Source organism: Schistocerca nitens, chromosome 1 (genome assembly GCF_023898315.1).
Source record: "Schistocerca nitens isolate TAMUIC-IGC-003100 chromosome 1, iqSchNite1.1, whole genome shotgun sequence".
Lineage (NCBI taxonomy): Eukaryota > Metazoa > Arthropoda > Insecta > Orthoptera > Acrididae > Schistocerca > Schistocerca nitens.
This window is the reverse complement of record NC_064614.1, coordinates 934,742,414-934,762,237: the sequence shown is the minus strand read 5'-3', so window position 1 is coordinate 934,762,237 and position 19,824 is coordinate 934,742,414. Positions and strand designations below refer to the sequence as shown.

Genomic DNA, 19,824 nt, shown 5'->3' with positions numbered 1-19,824 from the left:
AATTAACACTGAAGGAAAAGTTTGAGATCAGTGTCTACAAAAAGGAAAAGCTCAGTGGTTGAGACATGACAATGAGGTCTGCCATTGAAAAAACACAGATCAGTGTGATTTTAGGAAACAAGGACATTCTGAGATCATGGAGAGGAAATGGTAACCTTACCAGTAAATGCACTTTTCCTAACATAAGAGGCTTAAAAATTCTTTCTTTTTTGACTTTTGAATGGTTCTGCTGTGTTTGCAGCAATTACTTGAAAGTTGGTGGACCTCTGATCTGCAAGAAAGCACTTGAAACTGTAAAGGAGTTAGGACTTCAGGATTTTAAAGCATCTGTAAGTTGGCTTGACCAATTTAGAAGCAGTCACACCATCTCTTTTCTAACTGTGTGTGGTGAATCCAGTTCAGTAGATGAAAACATCATGTTAGATTGGAAAGAAAGGGCAACAGCAATTTGTGAAGCTTATGAAGAAAGAAATATTTTTAACTGTCATGGAACTGGTCTTTTCTTCAGAAATCTTCCCAGTAAAACAACGGCCAGAAAGGTGAAAACTGTCCTGGAGGCAAAATTTCAAAAGAATGATTCACTGTCCTATTGTGTGTTAATATGATAGGCAAATCTGAAAAGCCTTTAAGTATTGATAAGGCTGCAACACCCCAAACGTTTAAGGATATGACTTGAGTAAACTGAGGGTGGAGTGATATGCGAATAAACCATCTTGGATGATGAGGGCAACAATGACTGAATGGTAGCTGGCATTTGATTGAAGAATGGAAAGACAAAGGTGGAACACGATTTTCTTTATAGATAATGCCACTTCTAGTAATGATGCACTAAAAAAATGTGAAAGTAATCTTTTTACCACTAAATTCAACTTCATTTTGCCAGCTACTGTATCAAGGGTTTATTCAAAATTTCAAAGTGTTTTACTTGAGACAGATTTGCTCTTGAATGGACAATGCTGAATTTGGATATGAATTCTGAAAATCTATGAGAGTACTGGATGAAATTCTGTGGATTTCTTCAGCCTTAAAACAAGTAACATTCACTACAATCAACTGCTCTTTCAAGAAGGCAGGGTTCATTTATGACAGGGCTTCAGCATTAGATAATGGTGTTGAAGAAAACAACCTCAAGAAACATGAGCATGAACTTTACACTTTAGTAGAGGAATCTGATGGATATGCCAACATCAATGACGCACTGTTCATGGAAAGTATATCAACTAGCGTATGTGAACTCATACCAGAACTTCATGAAGGGTGTGGTGACAATGCCGAGAATGGACTACAGGATGAAGACAATGATGACTACGAACCAGAAAAATTCGCATTTTGTGAGAAATGCAAAATAGATGCTAATTCTGCCTCAAAATGCGAGACTGCAAAATTACTTAATACATGCCATTTCATAGCAAATAGTATCCAGACGAACTATTTTATCAGAGACAGTTTGAAATAGCTTTATTTTCTGCATATAAATATTGAAAAACTTCCAGTTACTAGTACAGTGCATCATGTGGTGAAGCCTAATTGAGAAAGATAATGTGCATAAGAACCTGTCTGAAAAATAAAGTGTACAAATGAAATGACTTATCAACGCACTCAATGATCTAACGCCTTGCCAAATGTGGGTGCTTAAATAGTCTAATTAAGATACACGCCACATAATGCCAAATAATACTCAGCTGTGGGACCTAGCATTTTATAACAAATAAATGCATACATTTGCTAACCAAAGCTCAAAATATGACATAGTCTGGATACTTTTAACATGGCAAATTAGGTGGCAGATGTTTTGAACTGTGGTTGATTTGTATACTGCTAAAGGTCAGGCCTGAACTATGTCATTAATAACATGCTAAACTCAACAAGCAACTGCATAGTAGCCATTCCTGATTGCCTTTTATTGCGCATTGCTCATTCTTTTCTTCTTGTGAAATATGTGCAGCGACTAAACATGGTCTATCACAGATTTTGATAATAATCTTTACAACACTATGAGAAATAGGTGATCCCTGTGACAATGCTGCTATAGGCTGCTGCTCCATAAGAGAGAGGTCAGGTTTATTTCCCCCACACTGCTGCCCTCCCCGCACCCTCCCACCCAGTGTTCAAAATTCTAATTTGTTTATGCTTGGGTCCATTTGCCACTCCTGCCTGTAGTGCCCACACACTGCACAACTGGAAAGCGAAATCTGTAACATTTTTCAGCTATCTCAAAATTCTTCCCCTACCGTTAAAATACAGTTAACGTACATTTGGTTCTACTTCTACGCTGAATGCCCATGAGGGGTCAAAATTAACAGTCTGCAGACTTTGAAATAATCAAATTGGGTGGAAATAGGCCAACTCTAGAAACACCTTAAAATGGAGATGCATTCAGGTAATGGGTGGAAAAATGTTGCAGCTTTCCAACAGAACAATCATTTTTGAAAGCTTAAAGACAGCCAAACAAAAAAAGCAGAGGTTATTTCGAAGAAAAAAAGATGTTAAAGTTTCTGCATGAGCAAACATTCCAGTCAAAATAGTTCCCAATCGACACTTTTTTAACAGTCCGTTCCAACGAACTACGGTTTGTCTGTCTTCACATGTGTGTCTAGCCATTTACAAACAAATAGGTAGGTGTGAATTTTGACAAAAATAGATGCGAATTTTGCAAAAAATACGTGTGACTTTTCCCAAAAGTAGATGCCACTTTTTGTAGTTCCTAAAAATGACGTAACTGGACTGGACTTTATTCCAAGGTAAGAAAATTGAAACACTACTTTAGATTGAAAAGTGATGAAGAGGGACTCAATTTAATGTTAGCAGTTGAAACACATATTTAGCAGACAATTATAAATGACACCGTGGTTCAGAAAAAAAATATGATTACTTCAAACCAACCTTCCAGAATGCATGAAAAAAATTTTACTACTGTATTATACTAGTTTATGGGGTTTGTTAATGTAGTATTGTACTTAAATGAAGATACATTTTCACTAATTTACTAGTACAATATATAGCTGTAATGTACTAGTACAATATATAGCTGTAATGTACTATTCTATATACAGTACACAGTATGTACTATATTGTACACTGCATTTTTATTCTTTTCTGAATAGTGGACACTTCTTAAAAGAGAATATTCTTATTTTCCCCTTAGATGTTGTTTATCTGGAAGTTTTACTGTACATTTTAAACAAAATTGTATACACAACAATGTTTTGTTCTGTTTCACCTTCAAACTCAGTTTTAACGAAACCTACACATATTTGAAAAGTTTTATTTATAGCTAATTGGCTTATCATTGAAATGCTACTATGCACTCCCAATTGTCCAAAAATTTGCAATGCTACCCGTTTGCGAATTAAAACTATACACAATGTCACTGAAGCTACCAAATGTGCACAGCTAGCAGCTGGAGAAGCATTTCTCATACCTCATACACCAATGATCCCAATTGATTTACACACTCAATTTAAGTTATCAGAGTGTTTTCTGCATGGTGTCCTCTCAAGAACCAATAATTCAAAGAACCATTTCATAATCTCACCACACAGTGTCCAAAAACTGAAAAATGTTGTATACTCTGAATTTATGTAACAGTATCCTAAAAAAAGTTAAAAACCTCAATAGCAACTAAAACCATACCCTAAAACAAAGGAGTCTTTTTCATTTATATTCTATATCTCCAAAGCAGTAAAGTCGCTACGAGGAGCCAAAATTTACAGCCTGTCAGTTCGTAAGGATACCCAATTAGGAGTTATATCCAGTTCCCATTCATATTCAACAATTGCAAAGCGTTGCTGGGATTGCTAGTCACTTGTAAATTAAACCACAGATAATGTGTTCTTGAAGTTTTAGGTGTTGTTGCACTACACAATATGAATTTATTCTTGAATGCACTGTGTTTTTATCAATATCAATTCATGACTGAAGCTAATGTCAAAAATCTATGAAGACCCTGTAATATACACATAGACAAAGATCATTTGAAATTCCCAAAGAAACAGATGTGGTACATCTAGCTCACTGCAATTACTACCTTATAGCTTGCCACTGCATGGAGAGTAGGTGAAAAATAGCATAATGTAAATTATAAAATCCTATACCATGTGTGGGCCCAGAGCACTGGTTAGCCGAACCTTGCTCTGGGTTTGGTTGTTAGACATACTGCATTTTCTAATTCTGTTCTTTGGGATAACTGGCAAATTTTAAATTGAATGGCATAAAATGATTCAAAATTTTATACAAATTAGAAGATTTTGTACAATACTAATTTCTTCACCTGAAATCTACAGCTACTCTAGTACAGTAATTAAAAGCTGGGAACATATGTTGGAATATGATTTTCACACATACCACAAGCATGTTTTCTTTTTCTTTGGCTTTGAGCTCGTTTCCTTGCTCTCCTGTTTTCTCTTCAAGCCATTTCCACTACCTGATGCCTTGAATCCTAGACACATAAGAAGTAGAAACATGTAATTCACAGTATACTACGAAAACAATGTACAAAAAATATACTATGAACAGAGATGAATAAGTGCAACCACTCATATACAGCTGATGGAAGAGCAACAGAACACACACAACAGAAAATCTGCATCATACAGCATGCTGGCAATACAACAGCCTTCATCAAAAGTGGATAAAAATGAAGCAGGCACTTAATGTTAGGAGACTGATGGAAGATCAAATGGATTGATCAAGTAAGGAAGACACTATGATGGGTCAGTGAGAAAAAAAAACGTCCAATAAAGAATATAATGATTGGAAGAGATCGAGTTTTACTACTCCTTTCCCCCAAACAACCAAATTGACTATTCTTTGATGAATTAGGATCCATCCTGGCTACCACTCCCTTCTTTTAGTCCAACTGTGCGTAACATACTTTTCTCCCCAATCTGATTCAGTATGTGCCATAATAATGTGTATTCAGTCTTCAATGGAATTCATTTTGTCTTCACAAACTATGTTGATTCTCAGCACAGTAGCTGATAGGAGCAACCATAAAGGCATTTCCCCTTTATGATCATCCTCATCAACGACCGCACTGAGTGTCAGCTTGCATGGACAGCCATTGGCAGCCTGTCTCAGGAAACTGAGACCATCATTGGTAGAATGAATGACAAACAGCATCTGAATAACGTCTTTTTAATAATGGAGGCAAGTTTTGATCTGGGCTACTAATAAAAAGTTTTACATGTTTTGTGACCAGATACCTCTATACATTTTCTTTTAGATATTAATATGAGTTTCGACAATAATATGAAAAGGAAAGTAGCTACTCACCATAGAGTGGACATGCTGAGTCACAGACAGGCACAACAATAAGACTGTCACAAATAAAGCTTTCAGCCCATAAGGCCTTCGTCAAAAATAGATCACACACACACACACACACACACACACACACACACACACACACACACACACACACACACACACACACACACCTTCAGTCTTGGGCAACTGCAGCCACACTGCGAGCAGCAGCACCAGTGCATGATGCGAGTGGCAACTGGGTAGGGTTAAGGAGGAGGCTGGAGTGAGGAGGGGTAAGAATAGCATGGTAGGGGTGGCAGACAGTGCAGTGCTGCTGCAGAAGAGAAGAGAGAGAAGAGGCCAGCTGTCTGCACAGTCAGGAGGTTATACGGAGGGCAGGGGAGAGGTGGGGAAGGGGGTAGGGTGGCAGAAAAGAAAAAAAGTAGAAAAACTGGTTGTGATGGTGGAATGAGGGCTGTATAGAGCTGGAATGGGAATAGGGAGGCTGGATGGGTGAGGACAATGACTAACGAAAGTTGAGCCCAGGAGGGTTACAAAAATGTAAGATATATTGCAGGGAAAGTTCCCACCTGCACAGTTCAGAAAAGCTGGTGTTGGTAGGAAGGACCCATATGGCATGGACTGTTAAGCAGTCGTTGAAATGAACAAACCGACAAACTGTGGTCAAGAAACAAGTGGACCACCCGGTTGCTGAGCTCACTGCCAAACATGACAGCCTTCATTTCAATTATTGCTTCACAGACTGTGCTGTATGGTTCGTTCCCACCAACACCAGCTTTTCTGAATTGTGCAGGTGGGAACTTTCTCTACAATATACACTACGTTCCTGTAACCCTCCTGGCCTCAAGCTTCGTTAGTCACTGTCCTCATCCATCCGGCCTCCCTCTTCCCATTCCAACACTACACAACCCTCATTCCACCATTGCACCCAGTCTTTTTACTTCTCTTCTTTTCCGCCCCCTAGCCCCCCCCCCCCCCTCCGGTCCCCTACTCTCCCTTGCCTTCTGCATAACCTCCTGACTGTACATGTGTGCCCTATACTCTCTCCACCTCGTCCCTGTGCACTCCCCAGCAGCACTGCACTGTACGCCACCCCTACCCTACTATCCCTCCGCTGTCCCGCCCCGGCTTCATCCTTACCCCCACCCAGTAGCCACTCCCATCATGCACTGGTGCTGCTGCTCGCAGTGTGGCTACAGTTGCCTGAGACTGCCATCTCTGTGTGTGTGTGTGTGTGTGTGTGTGTGTGTGTGTGTGTGTGTGTGTGTGTGTGTGTGTATTTTTTGACAAAGGCTTTATGGGCTGAAAGCTTTATTTGTGATAGTCTTTTTGTTGTGCGTATCTGCAACTCAGCATCTCCGCTATATGGCGAGTAGCAACTTTCCTTTTCGTATACCATTACATTCCATCCTGGATTTTCCATCATTTAATACGAGTTTTGAGTATTTTAAATGATCAGAAGTTCAAGCTTTGCTTTAACAGATAGAATAGACACATGATTCTAAATCTCGAACTTGGTCTCACAAAATGTATAAACACATACAAAAACGTACAATGTATATACACAATTTACTGTTAGTGTTTACTACAATTGTATTTTTACTTTTACCTTGTAACACATTGTCACACTGAAATGCTTTTGATTAAAATAATAATAATAATAATAATAATAATAATAATAATAATAATAAATGTGTTAAATAATTCTGTGTATTTTACAATGAAAGAATTCGTTTTACAACATATCAATGTACTGGGCAATGACCTGTGCACAAGTGACGTGACAGACTATGCAACTTTCTTCATGTTATCGTCCATCTTTTTATGTTAGTTTTATGTCATTTTTTACCACAACCAACAAACTGTACCTTGTAGCATTATTTTTTCTTTTTGTTTTTTTTTTTTAATGTCATTTGCAGTACGATTGTTGGCATTATTTATAGCGTTACACTTATGTAATTGTTTTACATTGTGCAATTTTCTTTCTCTCTGTTTCCTCAACTTGTTTCTGAAGGTGATTTCCTTGCCAGCTTAAACCTGGTCATCACTAATTTATACACAGTGATCCAAATGTGTTTTTCACTGATTTAGATGCAGTACTGAGCATCTGTGTAGATGCTGTGAGGAGAGGTGTGTGGTGTGGGGGCATATAGAGATGCTTAATCATATGCAAGCCTGTGATTCTACTTCCATACATTTCAATGAACTAATTTTAATAAAACTGTACACAACAATGTTATATAGCAATAGTAGTTTACCAATTCAATTTCAAGTTAAAACCTGCAAAATTTGCTGAGATATAGAAAATTAACTAAACCCCCAAATTTTCTCTAGGTAATAATAATAATAATAATATTAATAATAATAATAATATACTGTTTACTTGTAATTAGAACGTGTGTACAGTGAATAGGAAGTGTACATGAAGAATGAATCTGGAATTGGTGAGCCAATAAGAATGACTGAGCTTGTGCATAATGTTGTGCAATAGTGGAGTTGGTCGCTAAGTGAAACATATAATGTAAATAGAGCCAGTACTGTATTCTGGAGCCTGACAGTGTACTCTGTGAAGCAAAGTTATCAAGAAGTCACAATCTAGTCACCAAAGAGTAAGGTTTGTCTGGAGTGGCTCTGAAAAGTAATATACTGCCAAACTGTGTTTTGGTAAGGTACAGTGTGATTGCTGACAGTATAAATTAGACACGTGCAATGATGCCTGGTTTGGATGATATTTCTGAGAATTTATGTTGATTCTGATGCAATCCATCACATAGGCATCAGTTCAAGACGTCATTTCAGTGCTAAGTAATGAACTCTGTAGTATTTTTGGTGTGTATAACAAGTTACTAGGCATCATGTGAAATTTAGGCTGTTAGTTAATTGACTTTCATGATTTATTACCAGGAGGTAGAGGATTCAATATACACTCCTGGAAATGGAAAAAAGAACACATTGACACCGGTGTGTCAGACCCACCATACTTGCTCCGGACACTGCGAGAGGGCTGTACAAGCAATGATCACACGCACGGCACAGCGGACACACCAGGAACCGCGGTGTTGGCCGTCGAATGGCGCTAGCTGCGCAGCATTTGTGCACCGCCGCCGTCAGTGTCAGCCAGCTTGCCGTGGCATACGGAGCTCCATCGCAGTCTTTAACACTGGTAGCATGCCGCGACAGTGTGGACGTGAACCGTATGTGCAGTTGACGGACTTTGAGCGAGGGCGTATAGTGGGCATGCGGGAGGCCAGGTGGACGTACCGCCGAATTGCTCAACACGTGGGGCGTGAGGTCTCCACAGTACATCGATGTTGTCGCCAGTGGTCGGCGGAAGGTGCACGTGCCCGTCGACCTGGGACCGGACCGCAGCGACGCACGGATGCACGCCAAGACTGTAGGATCCTACGCAGTGCCGTAGGGGACCGCACCGCCACTTCCCAGCTAATTAGGGACACTGTTGCTCCTGGGGTATCGGCGAGGATCATTCGCAACCGTCTCCATGAAGCTGGGCTACAGTCCCGTACACCGTTAGGCCGTCTTCCGCTCACGCCCCAACATCGTGCAGCCCGCCTCCAGTGGTGTCGCGACAGGCGTGAATGGAGTGACGAATGGAGACGTGTCGTCTTCAGCGATGAGAGTCGCTTCTGCCTTGGTGCCAATGATGATCGTATGCGTGTTTGGCGCCGTGCAGGTGAGCGCCACTATCAGGACTGCATACGACCGAGGCACACAGGGCCAACACCCGGCATCATGGTGTGGGGAGCGATCTCCTACATTGGCCGTACACCACTGGTGATCGTCGAGGGGACACTGAATAGTGCACGGTACATCCAAACCGTCATCGAACCCATCGTTCTACCATTCCTAGACCGGCAAGGGAACTTGCTGTTCCAACAGGACAATGCACGTCCGCATGTATCCCGTGCCACCCAACGTGCTCTAGAAGGTGTAAGTCAACTACCCTGGCCAGCAAGATCTCCGGATCTGTCCCCCATTGAGCATGTTTGGGACTGAATGAAGCGTCGTCTCACGCGGTCTGCACGTCCAGCATGAACGCTGGTCCAACTGAGGCGCCAGGTGGAAATGGCATGGCAAGCCGTTCCACAGGACTACATCCAGCATCTCTACGATCGTCTCCATGGGAGAATAGCAGCCTGCATTGCTGCGAAAGGTGGATATACACTGTACTAGTGCCGACATTGTGCATGCTCTGTTGCCTGTGTCTATGTGCCTGTGGTTCTGTCAGTGTGATCATGTGATGTATCTGACCCCAGGAATGTGTCAATAAAGTTTCCCCTTCCTGGGACAATGAATTCACGGTGTTCTTATTTCAATTTCCAGGAGTGTAGATACATGCTGTTAGCGTGACTGTTATATGAATGATCTGATTAGTGTAATAACAGCTCAACATTAAACTGTACTCTATGAATAGTGCATCAGAATTGTGCACTAGCAGTTATAGTATGGGGTTGGTAGTAGCTTTGTGTGACTTCACTACTTGAAAATATAAATCAGTTACTCTTCAAAGGATTTATGTCAATTAGTAAGGAACCTAACCCCAAAGTGTGGCATGAACTTTTTGAAAGATTATAGTGAAGATGATGTAGTCTAAAGACACGTGAAAAACAACCAGTTCTTCATAGCTTTTATTGTCTGAGATCCTTCGTGTGTCACCACCGATCAGGCGGCAGAATGTGTGGAGCTTACTGAGGTAAGTGACTCAATCTTGCAGGGATATTTTCCAAAAGTAACAACAGATGTGTGACCCCAAGAACCTCTTCATTAGTTACTTTATCTACCCATTTGATCTCCAGTGTTTTTCTGTAGCACCATATTTCAAAACCTTCTATTCTCATCTTGTCTGTACTGCTTATCATCCACATTTCACTTTCATATAAGGCTACACTCCAGAAAAATACATTCACAAGAGACTTCCGAGTACTCAGATTTGTATTATATGTTAAAGAATTTTCCTTTTTCAAAAACAGTTTTCTTGCCATTGCCAGTCTGAATTCTATACCCTCTCTACTTCTGCCATCATCAATTATTCAGCTGTCCAACAGCAAAACTGTTCTCCGACTTAGTGACTCATTTCCTAATTTAATTTCTTCAGCTTCACTTGATTTTTTTTTCTTACTGCACTTAGTTATCACTGTCTGCAGAAGACATGAACAACATAAATGAGTCTGCTTCCACTTACATCTAAGATGACCATTAGGAACCTAACTAACAATACTTTTTAAATAAAAGAGTAACATGTCACACTGTTTGAAAGATAAACTGTGACAAAGTGTTTTTCTCTTTACAAAAGTGAGTCCATATACTGTGAACCACTGCAATGTAGCATTTACCTTGTTCAACAGCATCACAAACTTTTTCTGTTAACACAGATCGTTCTTCTTCATATTTTATGTCCTTAAATTCATGTTTCGGTTCCAAACAAAGTCGTTCAAGTTTCTTCTGCCGTCTTTCTGCTGCTTCCTGTTCCCTCTCTGCTTGCTGAGCTATCCAGTTTTTTAATCTGAAATAAAATCAATGTTAAAACCAAATACACCATTCATTATATGGATTATAATTTTTCTCTTACACAGCAAATGTAACAATTAACTAGCATTATGTTACAGAAATTTTTCTCAACAGAATAATGGTACCTAGATTAGTAATGGAAAGAGTTCAGGAATGAATAATGACAATTTTGTTATACCTACATAGTAATACATAGGACATGAGCTACAAGTATACTTATAAAATTAGAAAAGCCTTTGGATCACATTATTACAAAATTTGATGAGATTTGGTACTGATTTATTTCTCTCTTCTAGGTACATATTGACTTTGTTTACTATGTGGGATGATGAAGTGTGACTGCTCTCTTAAACTCTGAAAATTTCTTATCAGGTTTAAGATTTAAATTTCCTTTGTACATTATTTTTATGATGGTAGCAATCTCATGATGGTAGTATGCAAAAATATGTCATTACAGTTGGTGTGGATAAACACCATGCAGTCGCAACAGCTCTTTCATTTTTCAAGTGCACCATGATTGCTGACACCTATTGTCTTTCACAATAAAAATGCAGATACCAATATTCAATGCTTGCCATGTATCTGTGGCCAATGGCCTAAATATAATGCTACATACTAAACAGGGAAAACGTAGAAGACTGCAAAGTGCAATTTTAGAACAATTGCAAATGAACAAATACTTTGTAATACTTCTCAGAGACAATATGACACAAAGCAGCAACAAATACAGTAAAAATCACCATCACTATGATTCTTTCAGACCTCTTGCTTTAAAACATCCTCAATTACGGTCATGGTGAAAAAAAGTTACAATAAACCACACGACAACTGACAACACATCGAACAAACTACATCACAACTGACAATACATCAGTACACAGAGCAATTCCTCTCAGCTGTCACTTTTTGTTTCTACTCCTAAGAAAACTATGTTTATGTACAAATTACATAAATGACACTTCAGTAATACCTGTACCATCTCCTGCAATCATATTTATGGAGATCATTCTGTTCCACTTACCGCTGTCCTGATTTTTCCAGAACATATTTGCAATCAACTAACATGCAGTTGCAGTTATATCCCCTTATACATATAGGGGTAAGATAGGGGAGGAGAAAGAAATTATAAGAACAACATGGCACAGACTTTGATCACTAAGGAATTTTCAATATCTTTAATGTTATAAACAAAATTGTCAATACTGGCACAAATAATCTTGCAGGGAGAATGCCTGCAACTTGAGCACTGTAATATATGTGGAAATCACTTACGCTGTAAGGCTTTTATTATTTAGATTCACAATCGGTTTTGGGCTAACAAATGTCCATCATCAGGTGCAATTACTCAAAACAAACAAGAGTAGCGTGCTGAAAAAATGATTTTATATATGCTCGTCTGCATTAATAAACTGAATGAGAACTACCATTTATAAAATTCTAACAGTCGATCTAGATATGGTGAAAAGTGAGAAAGGAATATGCCTCAATACCATGGCAACAGCTAATAACAAGAAGAAAAACTGCATAGGTGAAAAGGCATGTATAAGAACCAAAAGTCCACAGAATATAGACTGGCGCACTCCGAGGAGGAAGCTAAACTGGTAAACTTTGGTGTGACGATACTGTAGCCATCGGTTCTGATCACTGGAAGTGAATGGCTTGAGACCGACTAGCCCAGCCATTCAAATTCAAAGTAACAATTTTAAATGCATAACAGAAGATAAAAATCAATCCAGGATGGAATGTAACAATATTATGAAAAGGAAAGTTGCTACTCTCCATATAGCAGAGATGCTGAGTCGCAGATAGGCACAACAAAAAGACTTGTGCGCACGCGTGCAACCGCAACTCACACACACAACTGCAGTCTCAGGCAACTGAAGCCACACTCCGCAATATGGCAAGTAGCAACTTTCCTTTTCGTAATAGAAGATAACATATTATAAAGTGATGTAAATGATGCGACAGGCAGATATAAAAGTACAATAAGACAAATTTTAAAGGATTAATCAACACATTAAAATGAGAAAACAAAATGAATAGGTGATAACGACCTCTAAATGAAAAGCTAGTAGCTTAAAGAGACCTGTGCAGAATAAAACCTAAATGAACAATAAATTTCTTGGCATAAGTGATAGGCACATGCTATTTAGTGGCTATACATTTCGCAGGGTTCCAGTAGTATTCCATAATTACAAATTAATAAAACCATGGAAGCAGAATTCTTAAAAGTGTGCAGAATAAGACCTAACTGAACCACTATTTTTTTGCCATAAGTGATAACCATATGCCACTTAGTGGTTACACACATAGCAAAATTCTAGTACAGTGCCATAATCAGGAAATAGTGCCACTGTTACAAGTACATAAGCAACATGCAATTATCAGAAACTAGAAAGAGGAGAGGGTGAAATCAAACACTGCTTCAAGAAAGAAAAATTATTCAATAGGTCTGTGAGCTTGAATGAGGTTTGTTCAAAGTGGACAATGGGTTATGGTGATTTTCATCCTGTCTGGCAAGTCTCCCCTGACCTGAAGTTCTGGGTGACTTTTTCAAGCTCTGCCCCTTTTCCTAATCACCTCCATTTCTTTCCCTTAACCCCTCTTCCTTCCCCTTCAATCCTTCTGCCGAAAGAAGAAGCCACTGGCTCTGAAGGCTGGCATATGTAAAACATTTTTTTATATGTGTATTCTCCTGCCACCACTTGAGAAGATGTTTTATAACAACATCTGATTATTTTCATTGTAAAATGACTATTATTCTTAGTCAGGGCTGATTTTGAATTACCAAGATCTTGGTGTTATCTAAAACATATACTAAAAGAGTGGCTGGTTTGGCCTATATAGCCTGATGGGCGATATCTACATTGAATGCAATAGATACTATACTGAGGTAACGATTGTGTTCTCTAGTTTTGTGGTGTTTCAACTGGTATCCGACTTGACTGAGGCATCACTCAATAAGAAAGACAACTTTGAAAAAAGAATAAATTTCTTTTAATTCACATCTATGATGACAAACTTGTAGATTCACGGCCTAACGGTTTCGGTTAACAATGACCATCTTCAGATCTGCAGCAAACGGGAAAAAAACAGAAACACAACTGGCAGATTGTCTACAGCTTAAAACAATAAAATAGAACATGATGAAAAGAACTATTAACGCACATGTGAATTTATGCGCTTTAAATAAACGAGGCATACCTGTTTTATAAAAACATATCCTAATATACTGGAGCCATAATGGCATTGTCAAATGCTAAACACAACGGTGTCAGCATCGTCACACATATAACAATAATAGTATACACAAGAGTCTCTTTTCAGCAGCACTACTGTTCAAAACAAACTCCCGTACGATAGCCACAAAATGTTTGTGTTTCAAGCTCGCCAAATTTTGCTACTGTAGGCATAAAAATATTCTTCAATGATAATTGTAAAATGTAAAATAAAGAAGGATACAAACAGTAAAGTCTGTAGTGGACTTATACGATGTAAAAGTCATTACAGTAATAAAATTCAATGAATTAAAACACGACAAAAGTTAGAATGCTAAAAAGGGAAAAGTTAAGAGACCGTAATTCAGATACGCTCAAGTGGCGATATATGTCATAAATAATGAACAGCTTTCCGAGTACACAGAATAACACTAAAATTAGAAAACAAATAACTAAAGAAGCCCAATGAATGAGGAGAGAGTGACACGGATAATCAGTACCCTCTTAACTTTTTCCTTTTTAAGAATCTAACAATTTTCATGTTTTAATTCACTGAAATTTATTACTGTAAAGACTTTTGCACCTAATAAGCCCATTAAAGACTTTACTGGTTGTACCCTTCTTTATTTCACATCGTACAATTATCGTTGAAGAAAATCTTTACGTGTACAGTAGCAACATTTGGCGAGCTTTATTATTAAATGGTGCCATGGTATTTTTATGTACTCCAATCTCATTTTTAACATACTTATCTCAGTTGCTGTTAGAATTTTATAAATAATATTCCTAATTAATTTAAATTTATGCCCACAAGCATATGTAAAGATTATTTGTAGTGCTCTTCTCTTGTTTGTTATGAGCAATTGGACCTGATGATGGTATCTGTCAGCCCAAAACCAGCCATACAATTGAGGAGGTGATTTCCATGTCTAGTTGATATTGGATACTGTCTTTCTGTCTCACAGTATTTAGACTATACATCTTATCTTCGGTGAATCACAGTCCATGCATTATGTGCTTTTATGCAGTAAATATTTGTCTTCATTTATCTGATTTTTTTATTGTAACAGAAATGAATGAAAGAAAGAAACAGTCAATTACTCCATCATCATTGTAAGCCACCCACACCATAAAAGATTACTTAAAATTCTCTTTCCTGTGAAAGTTATTCCTTCCTTTTTTCCAAGGTTTATGAATAATTTTGCCGCTTCTGGAAACAGAGCAGCTACTATTTCCACAATAGCTCCATTAATTTTTTTGAGTCAACTTATAGTGTTTATGACAGTCCATATCATATGGAAAGACCAAACCTCCCACAGTAAAATGACTGCAAAAGCTAATGGTATTAAACAACATACTGCAACCAGTGATAAGCATGAGTATGCCCTACTTTCCTTCAGTCTGCCGCAAAAGACAAAAACATTGAAGAGTAAAATCCATTAATATTTTTCCAATACCAGAATGTCTATCACATTATTTTATCAAAGTAGGAACTGGAATGATACAAACCTTGCAGAGAGTACACAACTAAGTATTACAGTAAACATCCAAAATAACAGTGCAAATACAAAATACCTTGCCATGTTTTCTGTGCAATGGTCAACACTGAGTGGCAACAGCAATATATAACGAATGTTTGTTACAATTAATACATAAAAAATGTACTCTTATAACCAAAAAGGAAAATTTATAACTCAGTTTCTCGTGGTCAGGGCATTCCAAGTGGGTAACAGAAAAACAGCTGTAATGTTCAAAGTGAAAAGATCAATGTCCAGAACTAACTAGGTACTACAGAAAACAGAGTGAGGAAGAATATTACATTACTACATAAAGAACTAGTATGGCAACAGGTATCATTGTGCCTTCCACAATTACTTTTTCTAGACCCTCCACATTTATATTCCCCAGGAGACCTTTACAGTGTATGGCAGAGACTGTTGTGGTGTGCATTGTGATTTACCCCACTCACTGCTCCATTCATGAATGCTGCACACAAAGAAATGGGCAAGCCTCCACATAAGGTAAGATTTGGACTTACTGCTAAGGTCGCATCGATGAGTGAGGAAGTAATACAATGCTGAATTCTTCTTGGAAAGTCAACTAACAGAATTTCATCAGTATATGAAATGCATAATGCCGATCTTATGGCATCAGCCAGCGGAATTGGATGAACACCTCTCGGATGTTTCTGAGGTTACTAAACAAATCTGCGATGAAATACACTGCTCTTCTTTGAATCTTCTCTATATCTCTACTAAACTTACTTGAAGAGTCCAAGACTGATGGGCAATAGCTACAAATCAGTTGCACTATGATTTTTGTATGTTAACTCTTTTGCAGGTGAATTATGTTTTTCTAGGGTTTTTCCAATGAACCAGTCTCTGATTTGTCTGTCCTGCTACTATTAATATGCGGTAGTTTTGCTTTAAGTCATTCTCAAGATATATTCTTGAATGTTTTGGTTTGTGAATATTTCCTGTGATTAACTGCCAATGATGCAATAAGACACAATGGGTCTTTCTGCCTATTTATACACAATATGTTACATGCCTATCCCTCCACCAAGCATCAATCCTCAACAAATCTTTCTTCATTTCACAACATTATTTTCAGGAGTTGTGATTTCCATACATTCAACAGCATCACCCGCAGACATCCTCACTTCACATCTGACTGACCACCACCACATCAATTATACAGTGTGTCCACAATTAAAGTTCCAGTTTCAAACTGCTGTAGAAAGAGAATCACTGCTCAGAGTGAGGTCAAATTTGATCATCATATTATTGACATAGGGGGAAACATGATGAAACAAAAAAAATTCTATGAAAATTTGACCAATAGATGGCACTGTAAGCATAAGAATATGCGCATCAACAGTTGGACGGTACATGCCTGTTCATCATTCACCCGAGATGAGCAGCTTCACTGTTTCAGTGATGGATCATGCACTGCTGATAAAGCTTTTTTACAAGAATGATGACTGTACGCTAGTAGACCCGCGGAAGTTCTGGACACTTAAGGGTATGGAAAATGGCATTGGTCCAATGTCTGTTAAGGGTCAGGAGAAAATGATTACAATTCTTTTGAAGTGGCAATGTGGCAGAGGGAGAAAAGCTGACAATCCGTCTTTCAACGATGTGACCACAGCACTGCAGGAGGGGTTGAGCGGTAGTGTGTAAACATCCAGTGCACACGAAATTGTCCATACATTGGACATGCCCTGAGCACAAAGCATCAAATACTACAAAACATTCTACACAGCTATCCACACTAATTCACTTCTGTTCAGGAGTTGCTTCCTGCTGGCCTGCCAGCAAGGCAAATGTTCACTCTGGAATTTCTTGCTCGCATGCAAGTGGACAATGAATGGCCATGGAACATTCTGATGCCAATACACAGAATTACAGAACATGGGCAACAGAAAATCCGCACACACATCAATTGGTACCACTCCATTCTGCAAAGGTGGCTGTGTAGTACAGGTTGACAGGATCATTTATCGCAGGACCTTTTGAGGAGACGAGTATTGTAGATTCTGTTATCTGTATTGCAATTGGTAAACATTATGAGAGTCTTTTGCTCCCCAACATCATTCCAGCCGTTCAACACAAGGACATATACCGGTAGGTAGGATCATTTTTATGCAAGACATTGCTCCTCTTCACACTGCAAAGCCTGTGAAACGGCTGTTGCCGAGGCATTTCATAAATACTATAATTATCAGACATGTGACATCTGGCTGTGGGGTTATCTGAAAAATGTTGTGTTCAGTGTTACAATTATGAACATAACTGTGTGCTGCGAAACACTTTCTGAATGTAACCCCCAAGACACACTGATCTGTTGTGGAATATATTGTTTCTCGATTTCAACTTAAGGCAGAAAACAGTGGGCAGCATATCGACCATGTCTTTTTCAGTCTCACAACAATCAGAAACTGATGCCATTTTGCTTTTTATGTGGTTTTTGGCCTCAAGACAATTGAAAAGCGATGCAATTTTGCATTTTATGCAGTTTTTGGCCCCAGGGCAATTAAAAACCAATGTCATTTTGTTCTTTATCTTACTTTTGGCCCCAGAACAATTCAAGCCTATTTTTTTCTAGCTGATGTGGTACGACCTTGCCATGGTGGATAAGCTTATCTTACTAAAGGTACCACAGCTGTTGACTGCCGAACTTGTGCAGTCATGCACATTGAACAGTACAGATGTTGTAATGTGCAACTTAAACCATATCCATCGTATTGTAATTCATCTGACATTTGTACCTGACCCCATTTACGTCAATATGCTTACAGTGTCATCTATCGGTTAAATTTTTGTTAAATTCTGTTTTTGTTCCATGATATTTCCCTCTTGTGTTAATAATATGGTGTTCAAATTTGACATCATTCTAAGCAGTGTTCTCTTTCTACAGCATTTTGAAACTGTGTACTGAGACCTAGGTGCTTCAGTGTTCAATCCAGTTACAATACTTGCCTTACATTTTGTAGCATCGTATTTTGTTCACTAACAGTACGTAATTGTACCTAATACCTTACAGAAGTCTAGCAACAGAATATCAACCAAGGTGCAGCCACATACTGCCTTTTGGATCTCCTGGATGAACAAAGTCAGTTTAAATTCACAGAAACCACTGTTTGCAGAATCCTTTTTTATTCCTGCAAAGGATATTTTTAGACACAGAGAATATCATGAAACAGAAGTGTATAACTATGTGCATCTGTCCAATGAATCTTCTTGAAAATGGGAACTACCCACGCATTTTCCCAATTGCTTGCATGCAACATTTCTCCTAAATCATACAATAAATGGGTGCAAAGAACTATTACTGTTCGGTTACACTATTAGTGATAAATCACTGGAAACAGTAACAATTTCAACCATTAAGAGCAACATGAATTTGAAAGACCCTACCAAACAGGAAGTAGGAAAACCAGATGCTAGGCTGAAACTCATTGGGAGAATAGCAAGGAAATGTCACTCATCCCTTGGTGAAGTGTCTTATGAGACACTTGTTCAGCTGATTCTCGAGTATTCCTTTTCAGTTTGGGAGCCCTAACAGGTAGGATTAATAGAGGAGATCTAATGAAGAGCAGCACATTTTGTCATATGTTTATTTATAAATAATGTAAAATCTAGGGTGGAATAATGACAATTTTATGAAGAGGGTAGATTGTTACCATATAGCGGAAATATTGAGTCGCATACAGGTGCAACAAAAAGACTACCCAACATGTCAGCTTTCAGCCAGAAAGCCTTCTACTGAAAAAGAAAAAATACACATGCATTCACATAAACACACGACACCGGTGTCCCTGGAAGCTGGGAGCAGACTGCAGGCAACTGCGCATGATGGGCGAAGGAATCTGGGTGGTGGGGGTAAGGAAGAGGCTGGGACAGGGAGGAAGGATGGAGAGCAGGGTAAGCATTGGGTAAAGAAAAATGCTGTTTATGGGAATATACAGAGATGAGGCCTCAGAGGAGCATTCCCCTTGCGACTTAGTACCACCCAGAACTGGAAACAACTGAATAACATTCTCCACCAAGGTTTCAACTACGTCTCATCATGTATTGAAATGAAGAATGTCCTACCCACTATCCTCCGCACATCTCCCACAGTGGTATTCCATTACCCACCGAACTTACACAATATCCTCACCCCCCATGAATAGGTCAGGTGTGCACTACACACAGGAAGCGGCTCAAGGGTAGCGGAGTATGTGTGGAGTGCACATGTGGGTTTTTTAGGTTAGAGAATTCCCTCCATAGGCCCGACAACACGCCTCCTGAGACGCGACAAGGTAGCA

General features: G+C 38.8%; 1 protein-coding gene across 1 annotated transcript in view; it reads right to left on the bottom strand.

The window, feature by feature from the left end:
- The window catches only part of LOC126193968 (replication stress response regulator SDE2), a 56,967-nt gene that overhangs the window by 2,322 nt on the left and 34,821 nt on the right, over window positions 1–19,824 (bottom strand). The window contains exons 4-5 of the mRNA XM_049932729.1: window positions 10,620–10,789; window positions 4,345–4,438 (exon numbers count right to left, since the gene is read on the bottom strand). Of these exons, the coding sequence (XP_049788686.1) occupies window positions 4,345–4,438; window positions 10,620–10,789 (264 nt within the window). The remainder of the gene's footprint in view (window positions 1–4,344; window positions 4,439–10,619; window positions 10,790–19,824) is intronic.